This window comes from Oncorhynchus clarkii, chromosome 1 (assembly GCF_045791955.1).
Source record: "Oncorhynchus clarkii lewisi isolate Uvic-CL-2024 chromosome 1, UVic_Ocla_1.0, whole genome shotgun sequence".
Classification (NCBI taxonomy): domain Eukaryota; kingdom Metazoa; phylum Chordata; class Actinopteri; order Salmoniformes; family Salmonidae; genus Oncorhynchus; species Oncorhynchus clarkii.
In genome coordinates this window covers 7,672,329-7,695,962 of record NC_092147.1, presented here as the reverse complement: position 1 = coordinate 7,695,962, position 23,634 = coordinate 7,672,329, and the positions used below count along the sequence as shown (strand labels likewise).

Sequence of the window (23,634 nt, the reverse complement as noted above, 5' to 3'; positions counted from 1 at the left end):
TTAATTTCAAGTAGATAAATCCCCTGTAACACCTAGTAATTACATTGTACTTATGCAGATATCAAATCAAATCAAATTGTTTTGGTCACATACACATGGTTAGCAGATGTTAATGCTTGTGCTTCTAGTTCCGACAGTGCAGTAATATCTAACAAGTAATCTCACAAATTCACAACCACTACCTTATACACACAAATGGAAAAGGATGAATAACAATATGTACATATAAATATATGGATGAGCGATGGCTGTGCGGCATAGGCAAGATGCATTAGATGTTACAGAATACAGTATATACATTTGAGATGAGTGGGGCCTCTCCACTAGAGATTCTGGGTTCGAGTTCAGGTTCTATCGTGACCGGGAGACCGATGGGGCGGCGCACAATTGGCCCAGCGTCGTCCGGGTTAGGGGAGGGTTTGGCAGGCAGGGATTTCATTGTCCCATCGCGCACTAGCGATTCCTGTGGTGGCCTGGGTTCAGTGCACAGTCGCCAGGTGTACAGCGTTTCCTCCGACACGTTGGTGGGGCTGGCTTCTGGGTTAAGTGGGCATTGTGTCAAGAAGCAATGTGGCTTGGTTGGGTTATGTTTCGGAGGATGCACGGCTCTTGACCTTCACCTAACCCGAGTCTGTACGGGAGTTTCTGCAATGAGACAAGACTGTAACTACCAATTGGGGAGAAAAAAGGGGTGAAAATACAAAATAATAAAAATAAACATATGAGATGAGTAATGTAGGATATGTAAACATTATTAAAGTCGTGTCATTTAAAGTGACTAGTGATATCTTTATTAAATCAATTTATTAAAGTTGCTAGAGATTTGAGTCTGTATGTTGGCAACAGCCTCTCTATGTTAGTGATGGCTGTTTAACAGTCTGATGGCCTTGAGATAGATGTTTTTCAGTCTCTCGGTCCCAGCTTTGATGCACCTGCACTGACCTCACATTCTGGATGTTAATGGGGTGAACAGGCAGTGGCTTGGGTGGTTGTTGTCACAGGAAGGCCAAAAAGATAATCAAGGACATCGGGTGCTGTAGGTGTCCTGGAGGGCAGGTAGTTTGCCCCCGGTTATGCGTTGTGCAGACCACACAACACTCTGGAGAGCCTTACGGTTGAGGCCTGTGCAGTTGCCATACCAGGCAGTGATACAGCCTGACAGTATACTCTCGATTGTGCATCTGTAAAAGTTTGTGAGTGTTTTAGATGACAAGTCGAATATCTTCAGCCACCTGAGGCGCCGCCTTCACCACGCTGTCTGTGTGGGTGGACAATTTCAGTCTATGGTGTGTACGCCAAGGAACTTAAAACTTTCTACCTTCTCCACTACTGTCCCGTCGATGTGGATAGGGGGGTGGGGGGTGCTCTGTCTGCTGTTTCCTGAAGTCCACGATCATCTCCTTTGTTTTGTTGACGTTGAGTGAGAGGTTATTTCCTGACACCACACTCTGAGGTCCCTTACCTCCTCCCTTTAGGCCGTCTCGTGGTTGTTGGTAATCAAGCCTACCACCGTAGTGTTGTCTGCAAACTTGATGATTGAGTTGGAGGCATGCATGGCCACGCAGTCATGGGTGAACAGGGAGTACAGGAGAGAACTGAGAATGCACCCTTGTGGGGCCTCAGTGTTGAGGATCAGCGGGGTGGAGATGTTGTTTCCTATCTTCACCACCTGGGGGCGGCCCATCAGAAAGTCCAGGACCTAGTTGCCTAGGGTGGGGTCGAGACCCAGGGTCTCAAGTTTAATGACGAGTTTGAAGGGTACTATGCTGAGCTGTAGTCAATGAACAGCATTCTTAAATAGGTATTCCTCTTGTTCAGATGGCATAGAGGCAGTGTGATGGTGATTGCATCGTCTGTGGACCTATTGGGGCGGTAAGCGAATTGGAGTGGGTCTAGGGTATCAGGTAGGGTAAAGGTGATATGATCCTTGACTAGTCTCTCAAAGCACTTCATGATGACAGAAGTGAGTGCTACAGGGTGTTAGTCATTCAGTTCAGTTACCTTAGCTTTCCTGGGAACAGGAACAATGGTGGCCATCTTGAAGCATGTGGGGACAGCAGATTGGGATAGGGATTGATAGAATATGTCCGAAATACACCAGCCAGCTGGTCTGCGCAAGCTCTGAGGATGCGGCCGTCTGGGCCGGCAGCCTTGCGAGGGTTAACGTGTTTAACCTCTCTGATCTCCCCATCCCGGATCCGGGATCGTGAATACAGACTCAAGCTCATTACCATAACGCAACGTTAACTATTCATGAAAATCGCAAATGAAATTAAATAAATATGCCATCTCTCAAGCTTAGCCTTTTGTAAACAACACTGTCATCTCAGATTTTCAAAATATGCTTCTCAACCATAGGAAAACAATCATTTGTGTAAAAGTAGCTAGCTAGCGTAGCATTTAGCGTTAGCATTAGCGTTAGCATCCAGCACGCAACATTTCAACAAAAACATAAAAGCCTTCAAATAAATTCATTTACCTTTGAAGAACTTCGGATGTTTTCAATGAGGAGACTCTCAGTTAGATAGCAAATGCTCAGTTTTTCCAAAAAGATTCTTTGTGTATTAGAAATAGCTCCGTTTTGTACATCACATTTGGCTACCAAAAAAAAACGAAAATTCAGTCCTCAAAACGCAAACTTTTTTCCAAATTAACTCCATAATATCGACTGAAAACATGGCAAATGTTGTTTAGAATCAATCCTCAAGGTGTTTTTCACATATCTCTTCGATGATATATCGTTCGTGGAAGCATGGTTTCTCCTCTCAATCAAATGGAAAAATACTTGCACCTGGCTTTGCGCACCAATTTCGACTCAGGACACCAGGCGGACACTTGGAAAATGTAGTCTCTTATGGTCAATCTTCCAATGATATGCCTACAAATACGTCACAATGCTGCCGACATCTTGGGGAAACGGCAGAAGGTCTAAGCTTATTCCTGTCGCATTCACAGCCATATAAGGAGACATTAGAAAACAGAGCTTCAGAAATTCTGCTCATTTCCTGTTTGACGTTTCATCTTGGTTTCGCCTGTAGAATGAGTTCTGGGGCACTTACAGACAATATCTTTGCAGATTCTGAAACTTCAGAGTGTTTTCTTTCCAAAACGGTCAATAATATGCATAGTTGAGCATCTTTTCGTGACAAAATATTGCGCTTAAAACGGGAACGTTTTTTATCCAAAAATGAAATAGCGCCCCTAGAGATCCAACCGGTTAAATGTTTTACTCACGTCGGCCACGGAGAAGGAGAGCCTACAGTGTTTGGTAGAGGGCCGTGTGAGTGGCACTGTGTTGTCCTCAAAGCGAGCAAAGAAGTTGTTTAATTTGTCTGGGAGCAAGACGTCGATGTCCGAGACGGGGCTGTAACGCTTGTCGTCCGGGGAAGAGGAGAGGAGGACCAAGGTGCAGCGTTGGAAGTGTTCATATTTTAAATATTTTAATGAACACTGAAAACAAAACAATTAACAACCAACGAGCAGTCCTGTAAGGTGCAACACAACACTAAACAGAAAATAACCACCCACCAAAACACAATGGAAAACAGGCTACCTAAATATGGTTCTCAATCAGGGACAAGGATTGACAGCTGCCTCTGATTGAGAACCATACCAGGCCAAACACAGAAATAGAAAATCATAGACAAACTAACATAGACAACCCACCCAACTCACGCCCTGACCATACTAAAACAAAAGACAAAACAAAGGAACTAAGGTCAGAATGTGACAGGGGCTGGTTTTCTTTTTTGTAATCCGTGATTGTCTGTAGACTCTGCCACATATGTCTTGCGTTTGAGCCATAGAATTGCGACTCTATTTTGTCTCTATATTGACGCTTTGCTTGTTTGATTGCCTTGCAGAGGGAATAACTACACTGTTTGTATTCAGTCATGTTTCCAGTCGCCTTGCCATGATTAAAAGCAGTGGTTCGCGCTTTCAATTTTGTGCTAATGCTGCCATCAATCCACGGTTTCTGGTTAGGGAAGGTGTTAATAGTCACAGTGGGTACAACATCTCCGATGCACTTGCTAATAAACTCGCTCACCGAGTCAGCGTATACGTCAATGTTATTGTCTGAGGCTACCCGGAACATATCCCAGTCCCAATCTTGAAGCGGGGAATCCGATTGGTCAGACCAGCGTTGGATAGACCTGAGCATGGGCGTTTCCTGTTTTAGTTTCTGCCTATAGGATGGATGCAACAAAATGGAGTCATGGTCAGATTTGCCGAAGGGATGGCGGGGGAGGGCTTTGTGTGCATTGCGGTTGTTAGAGAAGCAATGGTCCAGAATGCTACCAGCTCATGTCGCGCATTCGATATGCTGATAGAATTTAGGAAGCCTTGATCTCAGATTAGCTTTGTTAAAATCCCAGCTACAATATATGCAGCCTCAGGATATATGGTTTCCAGTTTACATGGAGTCCAGTGAAGTTCTTTCAGGACCGTCGAGGTATCTGCTTGCGGGGGATATCCACGGCTGTGACTATAATCGAAGGAACTCTAGGTCAGGTGAAAAAAAGGACTTGAGTTCCTGTATGTTGTTCTGATTACACCATGAGTTGTTAATCATAAGGCATACACCCCACGCACTTCTTCTGTCGGCGCGATGCATGAAGAAACCAGGTGGCTGTACCGACTCTGACAACATACTCAGAGTGAGCCATGTTTCCGTGAAACAGAGAATGTTTCAATCTCTGATGTCTCTCTGGAAGGCATCTTGTGCACTAATTTCGTCCACCTTGTTGTTTAGAGATTGGACATTGGCGAGTAATATGCTCGGAAGTGGTGGATGGTGTGCTCGCCTTCTAAGTCTGACCAGTAGGCCGCTTCGTCTGCCTCGAACTGTGGTGACGGCATTGTTTTGGGACGGCCTCTGGGATTAGATCCCATGTCCAGGGTGGAGGTCCGAACAAAGGATCCGCTTCGAGAAAGTCGTGTTCCTGTCGTAAATGTTGGTAAATTGACTTCGCTTTTATATCCAATTGTTCTTTCCGGCTGTATGTATAAACACTTATGCTTTTCTGGGCTAACAATTTAAGAAATAATACAAATTACTGCATAGTTTCGTAAGGACCTGAAGTGAGGCGACCATCTCTGTCGGCGCCATCTTGTCATCTGATATTACATGTACTCTGTAGTTTACAACACTCTGATCAACACATGATCAGACCATACTGAAATTACTAATGAAAAGTTTCCAACTTCACTATATCGCTCTGTGTTGTGTTGCTCTGCATTTTCTGGTGACGCCAATTGGAAATTCAGATGCTTTATGTTGATCTCAACTAGTTCTCAGCATACTCTGTAGTTATCAAGGTCAAGTTTGTATTAGGAAAATTAGACCTGCTTGCTAATACTAACAGTAAGAGAGAAAAATCTTGTGGTAAATGTGCTGACAACACAGCTATGGAGTGTGGCGTGGTTAGATTGTGGGCTGATGGGGCAACAGTTTTTTGTCAAAGAGATATGAGATCTTGTGCAGAGCCAGAGGTTAACGCTTCATCACACACCACAAGCTGCGAGCGACAAACACTTGGCCTCATGAAGGTGATGGAAATATAGAAACAAAAGGATGGGTGCTATTTACAGTGCCTTCGGAAAGCATTCACAACGCTTGACTTTTTTCACATTATGTTACGTTACAGCCTTATTCTAAAATGTATTCAATAAATAAAAATCAGCAATCTACACCCCATAAATGACAAAGCGTAAACAGGTTTGTAGAATTTTTGCAAATGTATATTTTTTTTTAACAGAAATACCTTATTTACATAACTATTCAGACCCTTTGCTATAAGACTTGACATTGAGTTCAGGTGCATCCTGTTTCCATTGATCATCCTTGAGATGTTTCTACAACTTGATAGGAGTCCTCCTGTGGTAAATTCAATGGATTGGACATGATTTGGAAAGGCGCACGCCAGTCTATATAAGGTCCCACAGTTGACAGTGCATGTCAGAGCAAAAACCAAGCCATAAAGTCGAAGGAATTGACCTCCAAGACAGGATATAGTTGAGGCACAGATCTGGGGAAGGGTGGCAAACATTTCTGCAGCATTGAACGTCCCCAAGAACACAGTGATCTCCATCATTCTTAAAGGGAAGAAGTTTGGAACCACCAAGACTCTTCGTAGAGCTGGCCGCCAGGCCAAACTGAGCAATCGGGGGAGAATGGCCTTGGTCAGGGAGGTGAGCAAGAACCTGATGGTCACTCTGACAGAGCTCTAGAGTTATTCTGTGGGGATGGGAGAACTTTCCAGAAGGCCAACCATCTCTGCAGCACTGCACCAATTAGGCCTTTATGGTAGAGTGGCCAGACGGAAGCCACTCCAGTAAAAGGCACATGACAGCCCACTTGGAGTTTGCCAAAAGGCACCTAAAGACTCTCACACCATGAGATACATGATTCTCTGGTCTGATGAAACAAAGAATGAACTCTTTGGCCTGAATGCCAAGCTTCATGTCTGGAGGAAACCAGGCACCATCCCTACAGTGAAGCATGGTGGTGGAAGCATCTTGCTGTGGGGATGTTTTTCAGCGGCAGGGACTGGGAGACTAGTCAGGATCGAGGGAAAGATGAACAGCGCAAAGTAAAGAGAGATCCTTGATGAAAACCTGCTCCAGAGTGCTCAGGACCTCAGACTGGGGGCGAAGGTTCACCTTTCAACAGGACACCGACCCTAAGCACACAGCCAAGACAATGCAGGAGTTGCTTCGGGACAAGTCTCTGAATGTCCTTGAGTGGCCCAGCCAGAGCCCGGACTTGAACCAGATCAAACATCTCTGGAGAGACCTGAAATAGCTGTGCAGCTATGCTCCCAATCCAACTTGACAGAGCTTGACAGGATCTGCAAAAAATAATGGGAGAAACTGCCCAAATACAGGTGTGCCAAGCTTGCAGAGTCATACCCAAGAACAATTGAGGCTGTAATCGCTGCCAAATGCGCTTCAACAAAGTACTGAGTAAAGGGTCTGAATACTTTCCGAAGGCACTGTAGCTAGAGCCATTCTGCAATCTACTGCTAGTCTCCAGTGGTAATTTTACACAATGACATTGACCACACATTGTGTATGAAAGCAAGATACCCCCTTTCCACCCTCTCCTATCATCTTTGTGCGTGCTATTGTCCTTATTGCCCTTCTATCTGACTGGTAATATGCCGACATGATGTCATGTTAATGCCCCACCGGATTAAATAACCCCCATACTGTATAAATTAAATACTGAGATACAGTAAACATATCCTAAGCCTTGTCTGAGCCAGAATGGTTGGGACAGGATCTTATTTCCTGTTTCTTTAGCGCAAGGTAGCTTGATGTACAAGTACACCTCATGGACAGGCTGCTAGTCCTGAGATAAGAGGAACTCACTTGATGAAGGCCACACACTCTAAAATTGAATGAATGTTAAAGAATTGTAGTTACCACCCATGACTGTATTTGCTAGTGACAACAAATTAGTTCTTACATGCACTCTGGAAAATATGCAAATAAGGCTTCACAATAAGGAGTGTGTTCATTTAACCCTGAAAGTGTGTACTCGTATAGACACTGGAACAGTGTTAAATTTAACACTCTCAGTGTTGATTTAACACTGGAGCATATGCTATGAGAAAGTGGCAATTTAATGCAAGCTTCACAAAAAAATACTAACATAGTATTTCACACCTTTCACATGCAGTTCTGTGTTGTTTTTTGTTAACCCTTACAACTTCATAACATACAGAAAATGTTCTCAGTAAGGTCTCAGAAGATGCTTCAGGCACCACCTTGTCGTTACACGCTTAGTTTTCCACCACAAAACACCAGAAAATGGACACAGAGAAGAACCAGCTCACCTGCTTTTACACTATGACTATGTTTGTTTGTTTGTTTAGATTTTAAAAGAAAAAGGGAATAGTTTCACCATGATTAAAATGAGAGTTCAGTTCAACATTAAAATGAAGGACAGACAGTAAATGAATCACTTATCACATTAAATAAAGAAAATCATCAGAAATGACTTTTGTCAAAGCAACAAAATAACTAGAGCTTCACAATGATGCTGAAAACTTGGAGACATTTTGGGGTTAAGGGGGTTAAAATCATGAGAATGAACAAAGATTTATGAAATGCGATTTGTGTTTAGTGCTATTAAAATACACTACCATTCAAAAGTTTGGGGTCATTTAGAAATGTCCTTGTTTTTGAAAGAAAAGCACATTTTTTGTCCATTAAAATAACATCAAATTGATCAGAAATACAGTGTAGACATTGTTAATGTTGTAAATGACTCTTGTAGCTGGAAATGGATGTTTTTTTTATGGAATATCTACATAGGCGTACAAAGGCCCATTATCAGCAACCATCACTCCTGTGTTCCAATGGCAAGTTGTGTTAGCTAATCCAAGTTTATAATTTTAAAAGGCTAATTGATCATTAGAAAACCCTTTGGAAATTATGTTAGCACAGCTGAAAACTGTTGTACTGATTAAAGAAGCTATAAAACTGGCCTTTTTAGACTAGTTGAGTATCTAGAGCATCAGCATTTGTGGGTTTGATTACAGGTTCAAAATGGTCAAAAACAAAGAAGTTTCTTCTGAAACTCGTCAGTCTATTCTTGTTCTGAGAAAAGAAGGCTATTCCATGCGAGAAATTGCCAAGAAACTGAAGATCTCGTGCAACGCTGTGTACTACTCCCTTCACAGAACAGCGCAAACTGGCTCTAACCAGAATAGAAAGAGGAGTGGGAGGCCCGGGTGCACAACTGAACAAGAGGACAAGAGTGTCTTGTTTGAGAAACTGACGCCTCACAAGTCCTCAACTGGCAGCTTCATTAAATAGTACCCGCAAAACACCAGTCTCAACATCAACAGTGAAGAGGCAACTACGGGATGCTGGCCTTCTAGGCAGAGTTGCAAAGAAAAAGCCATATCTCAAACTGGCCAATAAAAAGAAAAGATTAAGACGGGCAAAAGAACACAGACACTGGACAGAGTAACTCTGCACAAACATTGCCTAATAGCAATTGCCAGTGATACATTCAAATGAAAATCCTCCAAATCCTCCATGCTTCGAGGCTTCCGCTAGACCGATCGTGTCAAGATTACAGCACTTGATGCACTGCATTTGTCTGGAAACATTAGAAACTGTTACATGAGAGCCATTGAAAGTCTAAAAACAACATCCGTGAAAGAGCTTGTTTAGATCAGAATGTAATCCGCGTGATATGATCACCTATTTTATACAAAATAATTTATTTGAAACTTGATTTTCCCAGTATACATGTATGTCAATCATTGTGAATTTCAAACCATTGAGGGATGAAAAAAAAACAAACGTGTGTCAAGTAAACTCCATTTAATGAGAACTTAGTTGGATTGCAGAGGACCATGCTAATTCTTTTGTCAAATCCCCCCAGATACTTCTGGTAATCCGAATAGTGTCAGAGTAAACAAACAACATGACACTCTGTGAGAAAAAAAATACCCTATTAAAGGTGTATTTATCTGTGCAAACCCTTCCGGAATTTTTTACACACAATTAATGTTCCATGACTTTATGAAAAAAAAAAAAAAAAACATGTTAAAATTACATTGGTGTTACAGTGGGTTATTGTATCTACAACTTATTATTTTTTTTTGTATTTCCAGTAGGGTACAGTCACGCATAGCCACAGGGAGGGTGTTTTTATTAATACGGGACTAAGTATTTCCATTCTTACGGTATCTATCACCTCAGAGTGACACATCAACCGCAGCATCATTCTCTCAGCACCTGTTCCATATGTTGATGGCATTCAGTTCAAATCAGGCAACGCTGTTTGTATTTAATAGAGTTTCAGATGACTCACTATCTCCCGTATGACACCCTTTGTTGTGGGGGAAAGGTGATTGCAGCATATTCCACTGTCTCTGCAGACCTTACCACTCCTCCCTCCCTCTCCCTCCCATGCCTGTTTGCCTCTTCTCCATTGGGTCTACTGTTGAAGTCCAGCACACCGTATTCTACAGAATACACAGACATGGAGGTGGACGCCTCTCCTGACCCCTGAAAATGTATACAGTATGCATTTTATAAAACAGAACCTTTGCAATTTATTGAATTTGATCTAATAAATCTGTCAAAATACAAACATTGAGGCATTATTTTTTTAAACTTTGTATTAGTTATTTGTCTTATGGTTGTTGCTAAGCAAATGTGTCAAAATTGTAACAAACCAAAGAATGACCAGGACTCTGAGAGACACCAATAGAGTGTGATCTTACCTGTTGCTTGGCCTTGAGGTTCTCTTGCTGGTCCCGTTCTGGACACAAGATACAGATTTTACTATGTGTTAATCATAGACAAATTATCCTGCATTTTGTCACTTAAACTCCTCTGGGCACATTGACTTCACAATACAAAACCTAGGAGGCTCCTGGTTCTCAGCACCTTCCATAGACTTACAAAGTAATTATGTCAACTTCCGGAGGACGTCCTCCAGCCTATCAGAGCTCTTGCAGTATGAACTGAAGTGTTGTCCACCAAATCAAAGGATCAGATTATTAATCTAGTACTGAAAGCATAAGCTACAGCTAGCTAGCACTGCAGTGTATAAGATGTGGTGAGTAGTTGACTCAAACATAAAGAAAGCCAATAGTTTAACAGTTTTGAACATATACATTTCCAAATGAAGGAGTTGAAAGAGAGAAATGGAGAGAGAGAGAGAGTGTAATTTTTTCCCACTTTCAGCCTACTAAAACACCCTGCACAAACAGAAGTATGCTATGTTAGCTAGCTGGCTACACAACACTGGAAGTCAAGTTAAGCTTTTGGTATAACTCATTTATTGCAGCTGGTGTAACTGCTTACTGACTGTACATTACTGCATGATTGTAGCGGGTTTACTAACAAGTTAGTTATATTAGCTATGCTGACTATGACATTACTTTAGCTAATATGGTGACAATGTAGGCTGTGTGTAGCGGTTTGACTTGGAAAGGTTTTTTCGCCTGGTCACATACAGCTGATGTGTTGTGCATTGAAGTCCACAAGCGAAGGGAAGAGGTGAGAGAAGGAGAGCGCATAGGACGTGGCTTCCATGAAAGTGAACTGTGTTTACGCGTGATCAGGGGTGTATTCATTCATCAGATTCTGTTGAAAAACGTTTCTTAAACAGAAGCAAATGGAGCAAAACAGGTCTAAACATACCTGAATTTATCCAATAGAAACTCTTGTTTGCAACTGTTGGACTAATGATTACACCATATATCAGCTACATGCAGGAAAGTCTGTCACTGTCTGTCACATCAAATTTGTCTCTCGAACCTGTGTGCACTTACGATGTAAACTTTCATTTATAGCCTAGGTTGTAGCAACCTCATGATGGGGCATTGGGAAAATTAGAGTATAGCCTAAATCTATCAATGTTACATTAGAACTGGGTGAATGGAATTTGAGTGAGAGTCATCTGATATGCTGAAATAGAAATAAGGCCAATGTTCAAGAAGAAAAACAAAAAACAAACATCCTTCCTCGTCTTAAACGGCACCTGCCACCACGGATACAAGATGGTATAAGATCATGGCCTATGGTATTAGGGGTTGAAGTTGGGAACAGTTATTCTATTCATATCCAAGGATTCTAGTAGTCCAGATGATCTTTGCAGTGTTGTGCTGCTTGTATCTGCATACAACCTGAGTCAGTGACACTTCAAAGTGCTCAAAGTCAGATGAAGTCGCTGGATGGAAAGATAAACTTTTCTACTGGTACACAGTAGTGCTTGAGAAGGCATTTGTTCAAGGAGGTACAAAACATGACATGTGGGGGGATACCAAAAAAACACATCAAAGAAACACGATGCTCTGTTTTGAAGTGGGTCAGGAGAAAAGCAAACGAGAGTTTGAGACAGCATTTGTGAAAACAAACAGTTTGCAATCTCTGTGCTAATTTGAATTCTCTGTGTAGGTGGTTATTTCCTCTGGTTAAAGGAGGCTCGTATCAAAGTGCGTGAGTCATGCATGTGAAACTGCAACAGTGGCTCATTCGAAGGGATGTATTTCATCTCACTAACAAGGTTTCCATCCAGCATTTTCATGCAAGTAAAAGTACATGTCTGATAAAGAATGGCCTGATGGAAAGAGCAAATTTGTCAGTTTTGCAAATGTCGACGATACAAAAGTATGATGGGATCTTTTTGTCTGTAAAATTAATTATGCAAAAAATGGCAGTAGAAACGCCATTATGCACAAATGTTGATATAATAAGCATTATATTGAAGTAAACTTGGAGTCACACAATGATATGTTGTGTGGTCCTCCCATTACCAGTGCGATCATTTTGAAATGTAGTACTCCATCAGATATAACTAAATCTATGGCATTTTGACATTACTACTATACAAAACGATCTCCATACACTACTTCCATTCATTTGGATGGGTTACCTTCAGACGATTCCCATGAAACGTATGGAGGTCGTAGAGCAAAAATGAAGAACACCATCATTTTTGTGAGAGTCTCCCCTTTCCGCAGAGTGGTCAAATTAGTTTGTGGCTCAGACGCTACAGATGTTTTTGTGAGAAGACAGATTTTTTAGGATGTGGTCTGACAAACACCACTGTAGCTCGGTCACCTTCCACTGCAGATGTGGAGATGCAGCCCCATGCAAAAAAAAAACGTATCTCTAGTACTGATGGATTTTGATGGGGATTTTTTGTTTCATTATTATAATCTCCCCAATTTCGATCTTGTCTCATCGCTCCCAATGGGCTCGGGAGGCAAAGGTGAAGTCACGAGTCTTCTGAAACATGACCCGCCAAACCACGCTCCTTAACACCCGCCGCAGGAAACATTATTCAACTGATGACTGGGGTCAGCCTGCAGGTACCCAGCCCGCCACAAGGAGTCACTAGAGCACAATGAGCCCTCCCCTAACCCGGATGATGCTGGGCCAATTGTGCGCTGCCCTATGGGACTCCCGATCACAGCCAGTTGTGATACAGCCCGGGATTGAACCCGGGTCTGTAGTGACACCTCTAACACTGTGATGCATTGCCTTAGACCGCTGCGCCATTCGGGAGGCCCTACGGGGATTTTCTTTAATTAAGTTACTTAGATTGAAGCACGGGTGCAGTAAAAGACTTCTTAAGGATTAGGCTACAGATGAAATAAATTATCATGAACTTCACAGGGTGGTGAAAGTGCACAATGATGAGGTTGATGCTCCTTTCAACTAAATATTGAGGGTCTTCAATTGTTATTCTGGTGACGTGAGGATCGATACTTGGCTTCCGTTTGACAAATAAAAATAATCTCGCTCGTTGGTCCACAATAATCAATTTTTATAATGAGGCATTTGTTTTTACAAAAGCATCAGTAGAGTTGAAAATACGACGGAAACCCATTTAACTTGTATTTTTGATTTGATACATGGGAATTTAATTGAAAAGTTATTTTTATGTGCACTACATCATCATGCACAGCCTAATCACTCGTGGACAGATTCTCGTGGATAGATGAAACAGTGAGAATCTGTCAAGGCACAAGTAGAATTATGTGATTACAAGCAGCAGTAGTTCCTGGTTTTGACTACACTGATTATTTGGACGAATCAGGATTGGGCGAAGGCGGTTCTTAAACTTGTGTGGTGATTTTCAAGCCTGTGTGCAGATGACAAACGGTTTTCACTAGATTTCACAGCCACAAAGTCAAAATTGTCTATATCGTAAAAATTCCTGAAAACGAAAATGTCCTTTTTGGCCATGATAAAAAGTGGTGAAATTAGCGGAAGGGATAGGTTTTGCAGAGAGTTTCCATTTGCGAGGGAGGAGTCTTCACTTTCTTCCTTTGCACAAAGGTAATCACAATTGTTAACAGCATTTCCCCCAGAAGTAAAACAGGAAATTACAAACCTCCGCAAGATCATTTTATTTTTGGTTAAACTGATTACGCACAGTGTTTTATCTGCGAAAAAGTCAATTGGATGGAAACACATCTCTGATGGGAAAATGTGCATTTTTTATTGCGGATTTTAGAATATTTGCATTTCAAATCTATCACCAATTGGGTGGAAACCGAATTACTGATGCTCCACCCCCCCCCCCCCCCCCCCCCCCAAAAAAAAAACGCTATTGATTTCAGCTCCCTTAAGAATTACTCCATTTGTCAGTTTGATCAAGTGTGGCCGAGGTGAAATGGCTAGCTAGTTAGCGGTGGTGCTATAGTGTTTCAGTCGGTGACGTCACTCGCTCTGAGACCTAGAAGTAGTTGTTCCCCTTGCTCTGCAAGGGCAGCGGCTTTTGTGGCACGATGGGTAACGATGCTTCGTGAGTGACTGTGGTTGATGTGTGCAGAGGGTCCCTGTTTCGAGCCCAGATTGGGGCGAGGAGAGGGACGGAAGCTATACTGTTACACAAGCAAAATTATTTGACTGATTTAAGACTGTAAAGCTATGTTTCAGATAATAAAGACATACAGTATCTTTGGTCCAGGTGTTGACATTAAGGGCAGAAAGAAAGAAGTGGATGGACAAGAACCAAGGCCTTAATCTAACTGGATTGCAAAGAATTACAACTACAAGAGATACTATGGTATCAGTGGAGGCTGCTGAGGGAAACCATGTGTTTGATGTTGTTGATACCTTTTCACAAATACCTTTCCGCTCCAGCATTACCACATGCCCTTCCTCCCTGATTAAGGTGCCACCAACCTCCTGCTTATGGTATGTATGGTTAGGGATAATGATAGGTCCCTTCAATACCTGGGCTCCTTTTGTAGGTCCAGCAGAACCAACCAAGCAGTCCGATTAACAGAGCTATGATGGACACCCCCAAAACAGCAAAGATGATCAGGACATAGACATTGTTGGCGTTTCCACGGTCGCTGATAGCATCATCTGCGGCGTTAGAGGTGAATGATGGGGATTCTGGAATAGAAATGGCTCCTTAGGTGAAACTAGATGAGACAGTAAATTAAGGTAAAGCAGAGTAGGGTCATGCTGTCTAGAACATCAATCTTCAAGGAACACCATTTTTTACCAAAGGCTTTAAAAGGTCCATAGTTAGCTCATTTAAAATGGTTGCTTGGGTTGGTTTTGAATTTTTAACAGATAGTACTTGTAAAAAAGTTGTACATTTAGCTGGGTTCAATACAGGCTGGACGGACACTGCTTTAAGATGAATAAAAAACATCATGTGACGTATCATGAAAACCCTTATGCTTGACATTGACTTAGAATAGTTATAGACATTATACTGTGAAGAGAGCGATCTTATAGCCTACCTGCGGTGTTACCATTCGATTGAAGGATAAGCGACACCTCATTGCTTTTTAGCATGGGAGGATCTCTATTGATTTGGAACAACATGATCCAATACGTTCCGTTGTCAACTGATGTCAGATTTTGGATGAAGAAAGAGGCCTCTTTATTCTCAGAGAAGCAGAGGTGGCTTTGTAAGCAACAGCTGTGCACATCATGATTACATTCAGCGATCTTTTTACTATTTTTGTAAAGACCAATTGACCGATTACTAAATACTTTGGACATGTTCTGAAGTGAGAAGCGGATGGTGACCCCATGACCTATGATTCCCACCATTTTCTCTGCCCAGTTGTGTCCTGAAAAAGAGAGAGGAAGTTGTCAACAAGTTAGGACATGACCTGATGATTTAGGTACACAAGATGTTTTTTTTCTTCTCTTTTTTCTATAACTTCTATCTCCACCTGATTGCATAACACTAACTGTAAGTTGCTCTGGATAAGAGTGTCTGCTAAATGACTAAAATATGAATTATATTAATAATATTAAATATAAATGTAAAACTATATTGTAAATGAATATTGTAATGGACCTTTAACATCTTTTCCTTTTAATTAAAAAAAAAAACTATGTTCCATATTACTAATTTTACATTTATATTTAATATTATTAATATAATTCATATTTTAGTCATTTAGCAGACACTCTTATCCAGAGCAACTTACAGTTAGTGCATTCGTCTTAAGATAGCTAGTTGAGACAACCACATATCACAGTCGTAGTAAGTACATTTCTCCTTTAATTAAGAAGTTAATCAGCAAAGTCAGTGCTAGTAGGAAAAGAGAAGTGCCATATACTTCAACAAATGTACACAGTGTTGTGTATATTTTCATCACTGTGCATACAGTATTGTTTATATTTCCTGTATATTTATCTTATCCCAGGAACCCAGTTACCAGTTTTCATTGACTAGAGATATGATCCACAAATATTCCTTGGACAAAAATGTCTTCATTGGGATATAGAAAAAATAAACCAAGCAATATTAAAAAAAACATTTTATGATCAAAGTGGAATAAAAATATTACAAAAATTAGAATGCCTTTTAGAAGGTATGAGAGTGCCTCCAGAAAGTATTCATACCCCTTGACTTATTCCACATTCTGTTGTGTTACAGCCTGAATTCAAAATTGATTGAATTTTTTTTCTCTCTCTCAACCATACCCTGAAATGACAAAGTAAAAACATGCTTTTAGAAATATCTACTTTATGTAAGTATTCACACCCTTGAGTCAATCCATGTTAAAATCCCATTTGGCAGCGATTACAGCTGTGGTCTGTCTGGGTAAGTCTCTAAAAGCTTTGCACAACTGGAACATTCAATGTCATCTTGGTAAGCAACTCCAGTGTAGATTTGGCTTTGTGTTGTAGCTTATTGTCCTGCTGAAAGGTGAATTTGTCTCCCAGCGCAAACCAGATGCATGTTTTAGAATATTTGTGTTCTGTAAAAGCTTCCTTTTTACTCTGTCATTTAGGTTAGTATTGTGGAGTAACTACAATGTTGTTGATCCGTCCTCAGTTTTCTCCTTTCACAACCATTAAAAACTCTGTAACTGTCACCATTGACCTCATGGTGAAATCCCTGAGCAGTTTCCATCCTCTCTGGCAACTGAGTAAGAAAGGATGCCTGTATCTTTGTAGTGACTGGGTGTATTGATACACCATCCAAAGTGTCATTCATAATTTCATCATGATCAAAGGAATATTTGTAAAAAGGCACTTTAGTAATACTGCAAAACATGTGCCAAAGCAATTCACTTTTTTTGTCCTGAATACAAAGTGTTATGTTTACGGCACATCCAATACATCACATTACTGAGTACCACTCGCCCTATTTTCAAGTATAGAGGGGGCTGCCTCATGTTATGTGTATGCTTGTAATCGTTAAGGGGAATTTTTCAGGATAAATAGGGGAACAGAGTGGAGCTAAGCACAGGCAAAATCCTAGAGGAAAACCTGGTTCAGTCTGCGTTTCAACAGACACTGGGAGACGAATTCACCTTTCAGCAGGACAATAACCTTAAACACAAGGCCAAATCTACACTGGAGTTGCTTACCAAGAAGACAGTGAATGTTCCTGAGTGGCCTAGTTTCAGTTTTGAATTAAATCTGCTTAAAAATCTATGGCAAGACATTAAAATGGTTGTCTAGCAATGATCAACAACCAATTTGACAGAGCTTGAAGAATCTTGAAAATAATAATGGGAAATGTTGCAGAATCCAGGTGTGTAAAGCTTTTAGAGACTTGCCCAGAAGGACTCACAGCTGTAATCACTGCCAAATGTGCTTCAACAAAGTAGTGACTAACATTTATTAACCCAGGGGGTTAAATACTTGCATTAGAGAGTATTTTGTGTAGATCGTTGACAACAAAAAGACAATTAAATACATTTTATCCCACTTTTTAACACAACAAAATGTGTAAACAGTCAAGGTGTAAATACTTTTGGAAGGCACTGTAATTGTATGTGTGGGCTACAGAGATGAGGTAGTCATTTGAAAGTCATGTTAAACACTGTAATTGTATGTGTGGGCTACAGAGATAAGGTAGTCATTTGAAAGTCACGTTAAACACTGTAATTGTATGTGTGGGCTACAGAGATGAGGTAGTCATTTGAAAGTCATGTTAAACACTGTAATTGTATGTGTGGGCTACAGAGATGAGGTAGTCATTTGAAAGTCATGTTAAACACTGTAATTGTATGTGAGTCCAAGCAACTTGTTAGGCACATTTTTACTCCTAAATTTATTTAGGCTTGCCATAACAAAAGGGGTTGAATACTTATTGACTAAAGACATTTCAGCTTTTCATTTTTAATTAATTTGTAAAAATGTCTAAAAATATAGATCCACGGGTATTGTGTGTAGGCCAGTGACACAAATGTAATCCAATTTTAAATTCAGGCTGTAACACAACAAAACGTGGAAAAAGTCCAGGGGTCTGAATACTTTCTGAAGGCTCTGTATATAGGCCTACTCTACCCCAATTCAAATAAATGCTATGGAAAACATGTCACTTTGTCACATCATCCACAAGCAAAAAGTCACAAACACATTGGGATGAATTATACAGCCCATTTCGCCACCTTGGCCTATTTATTGCCTTAATTCCCTTATCTTACCTCATTTGCACACACTGCATATATACTTTTTTTTCTCTATTGTATTATTGACTGTATGTTTTGTTTATTCCATGTGTAACTCTGTGTTGTTGTTTGTGTCGAACTGCTTTGCTTTATCTTGACCAGGTCGCAGTTGTAAATGAGAACTTGTTCTCAACTAGCCTACCTGGTTAAATAAAGGTGAAATAAAAAAAAATGAAATAAAAGTACAATCTTGGTTGTTCAGAGACATACCATACATACTCTGTGCTACTGCGTATCACCACCTCTGACCTGTGACTTCGATGATAAAGAGTTGGGTTACTAAAGTTCCTTTTCCTATAGTTTAAGTCATAACTTTTACAGTTCAGGAATGTTTTAATAAATAATAATCCTTCAATATTTGATTCGAACATACACAGTCACTGCCATTCTAGTAGGCTACATCTACAGTACATAGACGGAGGAAGATGGCCTACCGTTGAACAGCACGATGAGGACAACCAGTAAGAGAGGCTTTGGGCTAGAGTAGTAGAACATGATATACACGAGGACCGGATCAGAAGAATGGAGCTTCTATCTTTGGCCTAAATGATGTGTCTTCCCCGTCTGCCTCCACTCGTCTAACGCCTGATCTGTTTCTTCCTACCCTCACACTTGAGCTCATAGTAAAGAGAGAAATGCTGACAGGAACTAGCCTGAACCCATATGTATGTGGAACTACAAGCACCTCCTGTGAACAAAGGCTTCAAAGGGGTTCTGGGACTTGTGGTGCAGACTTGTGAGTGTCTCAAGCGTGCCAATAAAAGCCAGAATAATGTGTCAGTTAAAGAGATAGGCTACTTTTAAAGGTGAACTATGTCAGACATTGTCATACCTCACAACTGTTTTGGAACCAAAGCAAAGCTGGGTCCATGCCACAGCACCTGTGAGCCACTCAAATTGTAAGAAATAAAGAATGAAATTATTCCAAGACACTTCCGATGTATAAAAATGTATGGCAAGATAATAAAAAAAATTGGGGTGACAAGTATATATGGTTCACCAGCAACAAATGATGAGGGATTAATCATCGTAAAATCATTCCTCTGATGATGAAATCAAGAATCAAAACATATATTTTCACGAGTACCACTTGCATAAACAGTAAGACATGACATTAGATGAGGTAAACAAATGCCAAAACAGCAGTTTGAAGCTTACTGGAGGATGTAATGGGGTTCTGTGAGGACATGTCAAAGAGAGAGTTGCCGGTGGTCTACAGTAGTGGAGGGATCAAAACAAAGGGTTTCGTTGTGGTGTCTGTGGTCGTAGGGAGGGCGTCCTCTTCAGCTGTTTTTTTTTGTGTGGTCCTGCTGACATCCTTCTGCTGTGTAAATCCTACCATCTTTTTGTCACTTTAAACTGAGACCACAATTGTTAACTGACTGACTTATCAGCAGTCTCTTTATCATGTTGTACTGTAACAAATGCACTCTCTGGAAACATACCTACTTTGAAGGTTTATTTTTCACACTCCGGCTTGAAGTTCCCCCTCAGTGCAAATGGGATTTAGTCTGACTATCCATCCAAAACACCACTTCCACTATTGTTTCTTCTTCACAGTGAATTTATCATCGATAAAGCAGCAGAATTAAATTCAGGATGAGCAAAATGGGATAAGCTTTCCCTCCCCCAATCCTGAACTCAATCATTTAAGGGAATAAATTCAAAACTGACCCAAGTCACGTCTAGGGGCAACTTCAGCATGCCTTCACATGCGGGAACAGGCAAGCTTATCTGGAGCGGGACATACGTTTTGGGGGGAAATCTGTACCATCCTACAGTATACCCGGTCTAAGGCGTATGGTCTTTTCTCAATAGAAATGGTGCAAGTCAAGTCCCGTTGTAGCATACAACTTTGCTCAAATTCGAGAAGAAAAAAAAACAGGATTCTAAAGCCTCGCACTGTGAAGTCAACCTGGCTGGCCATTGGTCGATTTTTTTGTGTTTCCACTGCCTCCAGAATATGTAAATGTTATGTTGTTAGCTAGCCATTGTGACTGTGCGGGTATCTTGGCTAATGTTGCAAGCTAGTTAGTTAATTGTAGAAAGTCCTACAACTTAGTGTTGCAGCCAAAGATGCGGAAGAAATTGTATTCAACTTCACCACGCTGTAACTAACATTATCCCATCCTCCCGATGCCAGCTAGTCTAATGTTTAACTTGTTAACTAGCTAAACGGTTAACTAGCTAAACGTCGTCGATAGCAAAACAGCAAAACAAGCTCGCTAACTAGTTTAATTCCTAACCTTGCTTGCCATGGCAGCTAGCTAAATGTTTAGCTTGATAGCTATCTAAATGGTTAGCGTTGTTGATAGCATGACATCCTAGCTAGTTATCTTAATTCCTAACCTGCTTTTCACTAGCTAGCGGGCTAACCAAACACACCAGATGACAGGTTTGATAGGATGTAGCAAGCTATCTTTCAATACAAGAACATTCCTGTGTCCAGTTTTCTGAAGGTTAGGCATAGGGTTACAAAATTTGTCGGCTGTATATCAACTGCCTAAAAATATTTGGTATGCTGTGCTCTTCTCTTATACCAACACGTAGGCCTAAACACCGCTGACATTGGGTTGAGTAGGCCATATTTCACACTCATCAATGTTTTTAATAATACACTACACGGAATCATCTAGAATTTAATTTTATGCTGTAGCGTTAAGATTTGGACTGGGCAAAGCAGGACTGGTTCTAAACCAGGCAGTCAGGCTGTACCAGGCAGCTGGTTGGTGTTGGCAGCAGGGAATAACAAATAAAACGTGTACATAAATCCAATGTAGTGTATAGTGCAGTGGCCCAATCTTGGCAACAACTCCACTGTTATTTGTACATTTTCCCACGGTAGACCTCATCTGCTCATAGCCATATCTAATTCATTAGCTAACCTGCTCAGTTTACATACAGCATGGTATATAGCTCGATATCTGTCAGTCAATCACAACTGGCTGAATTTTTTCTAGTTCTGCTACGTCGACAGTACCTAGCTAGCTAACTACTTTGCCACTTTGGACAGCTTATCCTTGGACAAGGCGGTGGAAGCGTTGCTAAGAGCCCGTTTGCTATTGAATGACCAATGGGGTGAGGCGTGGGTCTTGATGGTCTCAGAGTGCGTTTCGGTTCTTATTTTAAGCAACGACGACCTTTGGGACTGGTAGTGACATCTCAGGGCTTCATGCCCTCTTCTATTTCTATTCAATTTAAGGGATTTTTTGGGGCATGGGAAACACATGTTAACATTGCCAAAGCAAGTGAACTCGATAATAAACACTTAGTGAAATAAACAATATAAAAATGTTACAGTAAACATTAAACTTACAAAAGATCCAAAAGAATAAAGACATTTCAAATGTCATATTATGTCTATATAGTGTTGTACTGATGTGCAAATAGTATCAAAGGGAAAATAAATAAACATAAATGTAGGTTGTATTTACAATGGTGTTTGTTCTTCACTGGTTGACTTTTTCTTGTGGCAACAGGTCACAAATCTTACTGCTCTGATGGCACACTGTGGTATTTCACCCAATAGATATGGGAATTTATCAAAATTGGTTTTGTTTTCGAATTCTTTGTGGTTCTGTGTGTAACCGATGTGAAATGGCTAGCTAGTTAGTGGTGGTGCACGCTAATAGCGTTTCAATCAGTGACTTCACTCGCTTTGAGTAGTGGTTCCCCTTGCTCTGCAAGGGCTGAGGCTTTTGTGGAGCGATGGGTAACGATGCATCGTGGGTGACTGTTGTTGATGTGTGCAGAGGATCCCTGGTTCGAGCCCGGTGAGGGGACAGACTAAAGTTATACTGTTACATGTGTAATCTGAGAGAAATATGTGTCTCTAATATGGTCATACATTTGGATAGAGGTTAGGAAGTGCAGCTCAGTTTCCACCTCATTTTGTGGGCAGTGTGCACATAGCCTGTCTTCTCTTGAGAGCCAGGTCGGCTTTCGGCGGCCTTTCTCAATAGCAAGTCTGTCCATAGTCAAACATTTCCTTAATTTTTAGTCAGTCACCATGGTCAGGTATTCTAAACCAAGTTTGTATCCTATACCCAACCTGTACCCTTATCCTAAACCAGGTTCATATCCTCTACCCAGGTATTCTGCTTCCAAATATCGGAGAATATGCCAGAGTTGAGGATGATGAAGAGTTTAACTATAGCCAATTGTAATTTGTGGTCTGTATCATCAACCCCACAGGCTTTTTTGGGTTGGAGGGTTTGTATTTTGTCCTGTAGTTAATTCAATGTAATTGGAGAATCCAGTGAGTTCTGGTAGTCTTTAATAGTTGATTCTATTTGATCATGTATATGTTTTTTGATGTTTGTTCTTTGTTATAGAGCCAAAAATATTGGAGAAGTGGTTTATCCATACAGCTTCTGTTTTGGATAGATAACTCTTCGTGTTGTTGTTTGTTTAGAGTTTTCCAATATCTTCTCAATGTATCGGTCTGGTGAAGGTCAGGTTTGCCAAGGTACAAGTGGGTCAGGGTGTTTTTTTTCCTAAGCTTGATTTGATTAAAACAAACTTTTATGGATTTAAAATGTAAAGAATTAAAGTAAACATAAATAACTAATAAGAGGAGGAGGGGTTGGGTAGAGGATATGAACCTGGTTTAGGGTAAGGGTTTACATTTAAAGGGAAGGGCTGTGAATAGGATACAAACCTGGTTTAAGGTAAGGGGACTTGGGTTAGGGAGGGGTAAATAACTGTATTAAAAATAGAAAGAAGGGAATGGAAACTTGTTGTTTAGGATACTAAAGAACAAGTTATTTCAGTATCCTAATTACCTTTATTACCCATCCCCCCTAACCTCTCCTCCAAATCAAGACTACCAATCCTAAATTGAGAGAAAAGATGACTTGAAGGAAGGTGAAAAAAATAACAAGAACCTTGAGTGAAAATATGTTGTTTGACCAAAGAAAGATTGGATGCAAATATCAACTGAATTCTTTCAAAATTTTTCATACAATTGATTTCACTATTTTTTTTGTTTCAAAAAAAAAATCTCCCAATGTGCATTACTTCACTGTCGCTTACAATATAAATACTATTATTTACGTAATTATTTTCATTTGGGGCTAATTATTTTGAACTCAAATTGGCTCTTGGAAGATGTTGTCGTAACACCGTTCAACATTTGAAGTCTTGAACGAGACCTTATGTTTCCAACAACCGTTGAGAAGGTTACGCTTGGTTCGTTACACTTCCG

General features: G+C 40.7%; 1 protein-coding gene across 1 annotated transcript; it reads right to left on the bottom strand.

Moving 5' to 3' along the window:
- Positions 1-9,456: 9,456 nt before the first annotated feature.
- LOC139414912 (uncharacterized) lies at positions 9,457-19,107 on the bottom strand. The gene is made up of 5 exons (XM_071162534.1): positions 18,863-19,107; positions 15,246-15,581; positions 14,725-14,889; positions 10,251-10,288; positions 9,457-10,032 (listed from the first exon to the last, which is right to left on the bottom strand). The coding sequence occupies exons 1-5, from the start codon at positions 18,921-18,923 to the stop codon at positions 9,835-9,837; spliced, it is 798 nt and encodes a 265-aa protein (XP_071018635.1). The 5' UTR covers positions 18,924-19,107; the 3' UTR covers positions 9,457-9,834.
- Between the last annotated feature and the right edge of the window lie 4,527 nt (positions 19,108-23,634).

Excerpts from the sequence above, each read along its gene's own strand:
- LOC139414912 (XM_071162534.1), bottom strand. The coding sequence starts at position 18,923 with ATGTTCTACTACTCTAGCCCAAAGCCTCTCTTACTGGTTGTCCTCATC. Across the intron at positions 14,890-15,245 it reads ATCGAATGGTAACACCGCAG|AATCCCCATCATTCACCTCT; the intron begins GTAGGCTATAAG and ends TTTCTATTCCAG. Across the intron at positions 10,289-14,724 it reads GACCTACAAAAGGAGCCCAG|AACGGGACCAGCAAGAGAAC; the intron begins GTATTGAAGGGA and ends TCTTGTGTCCAG.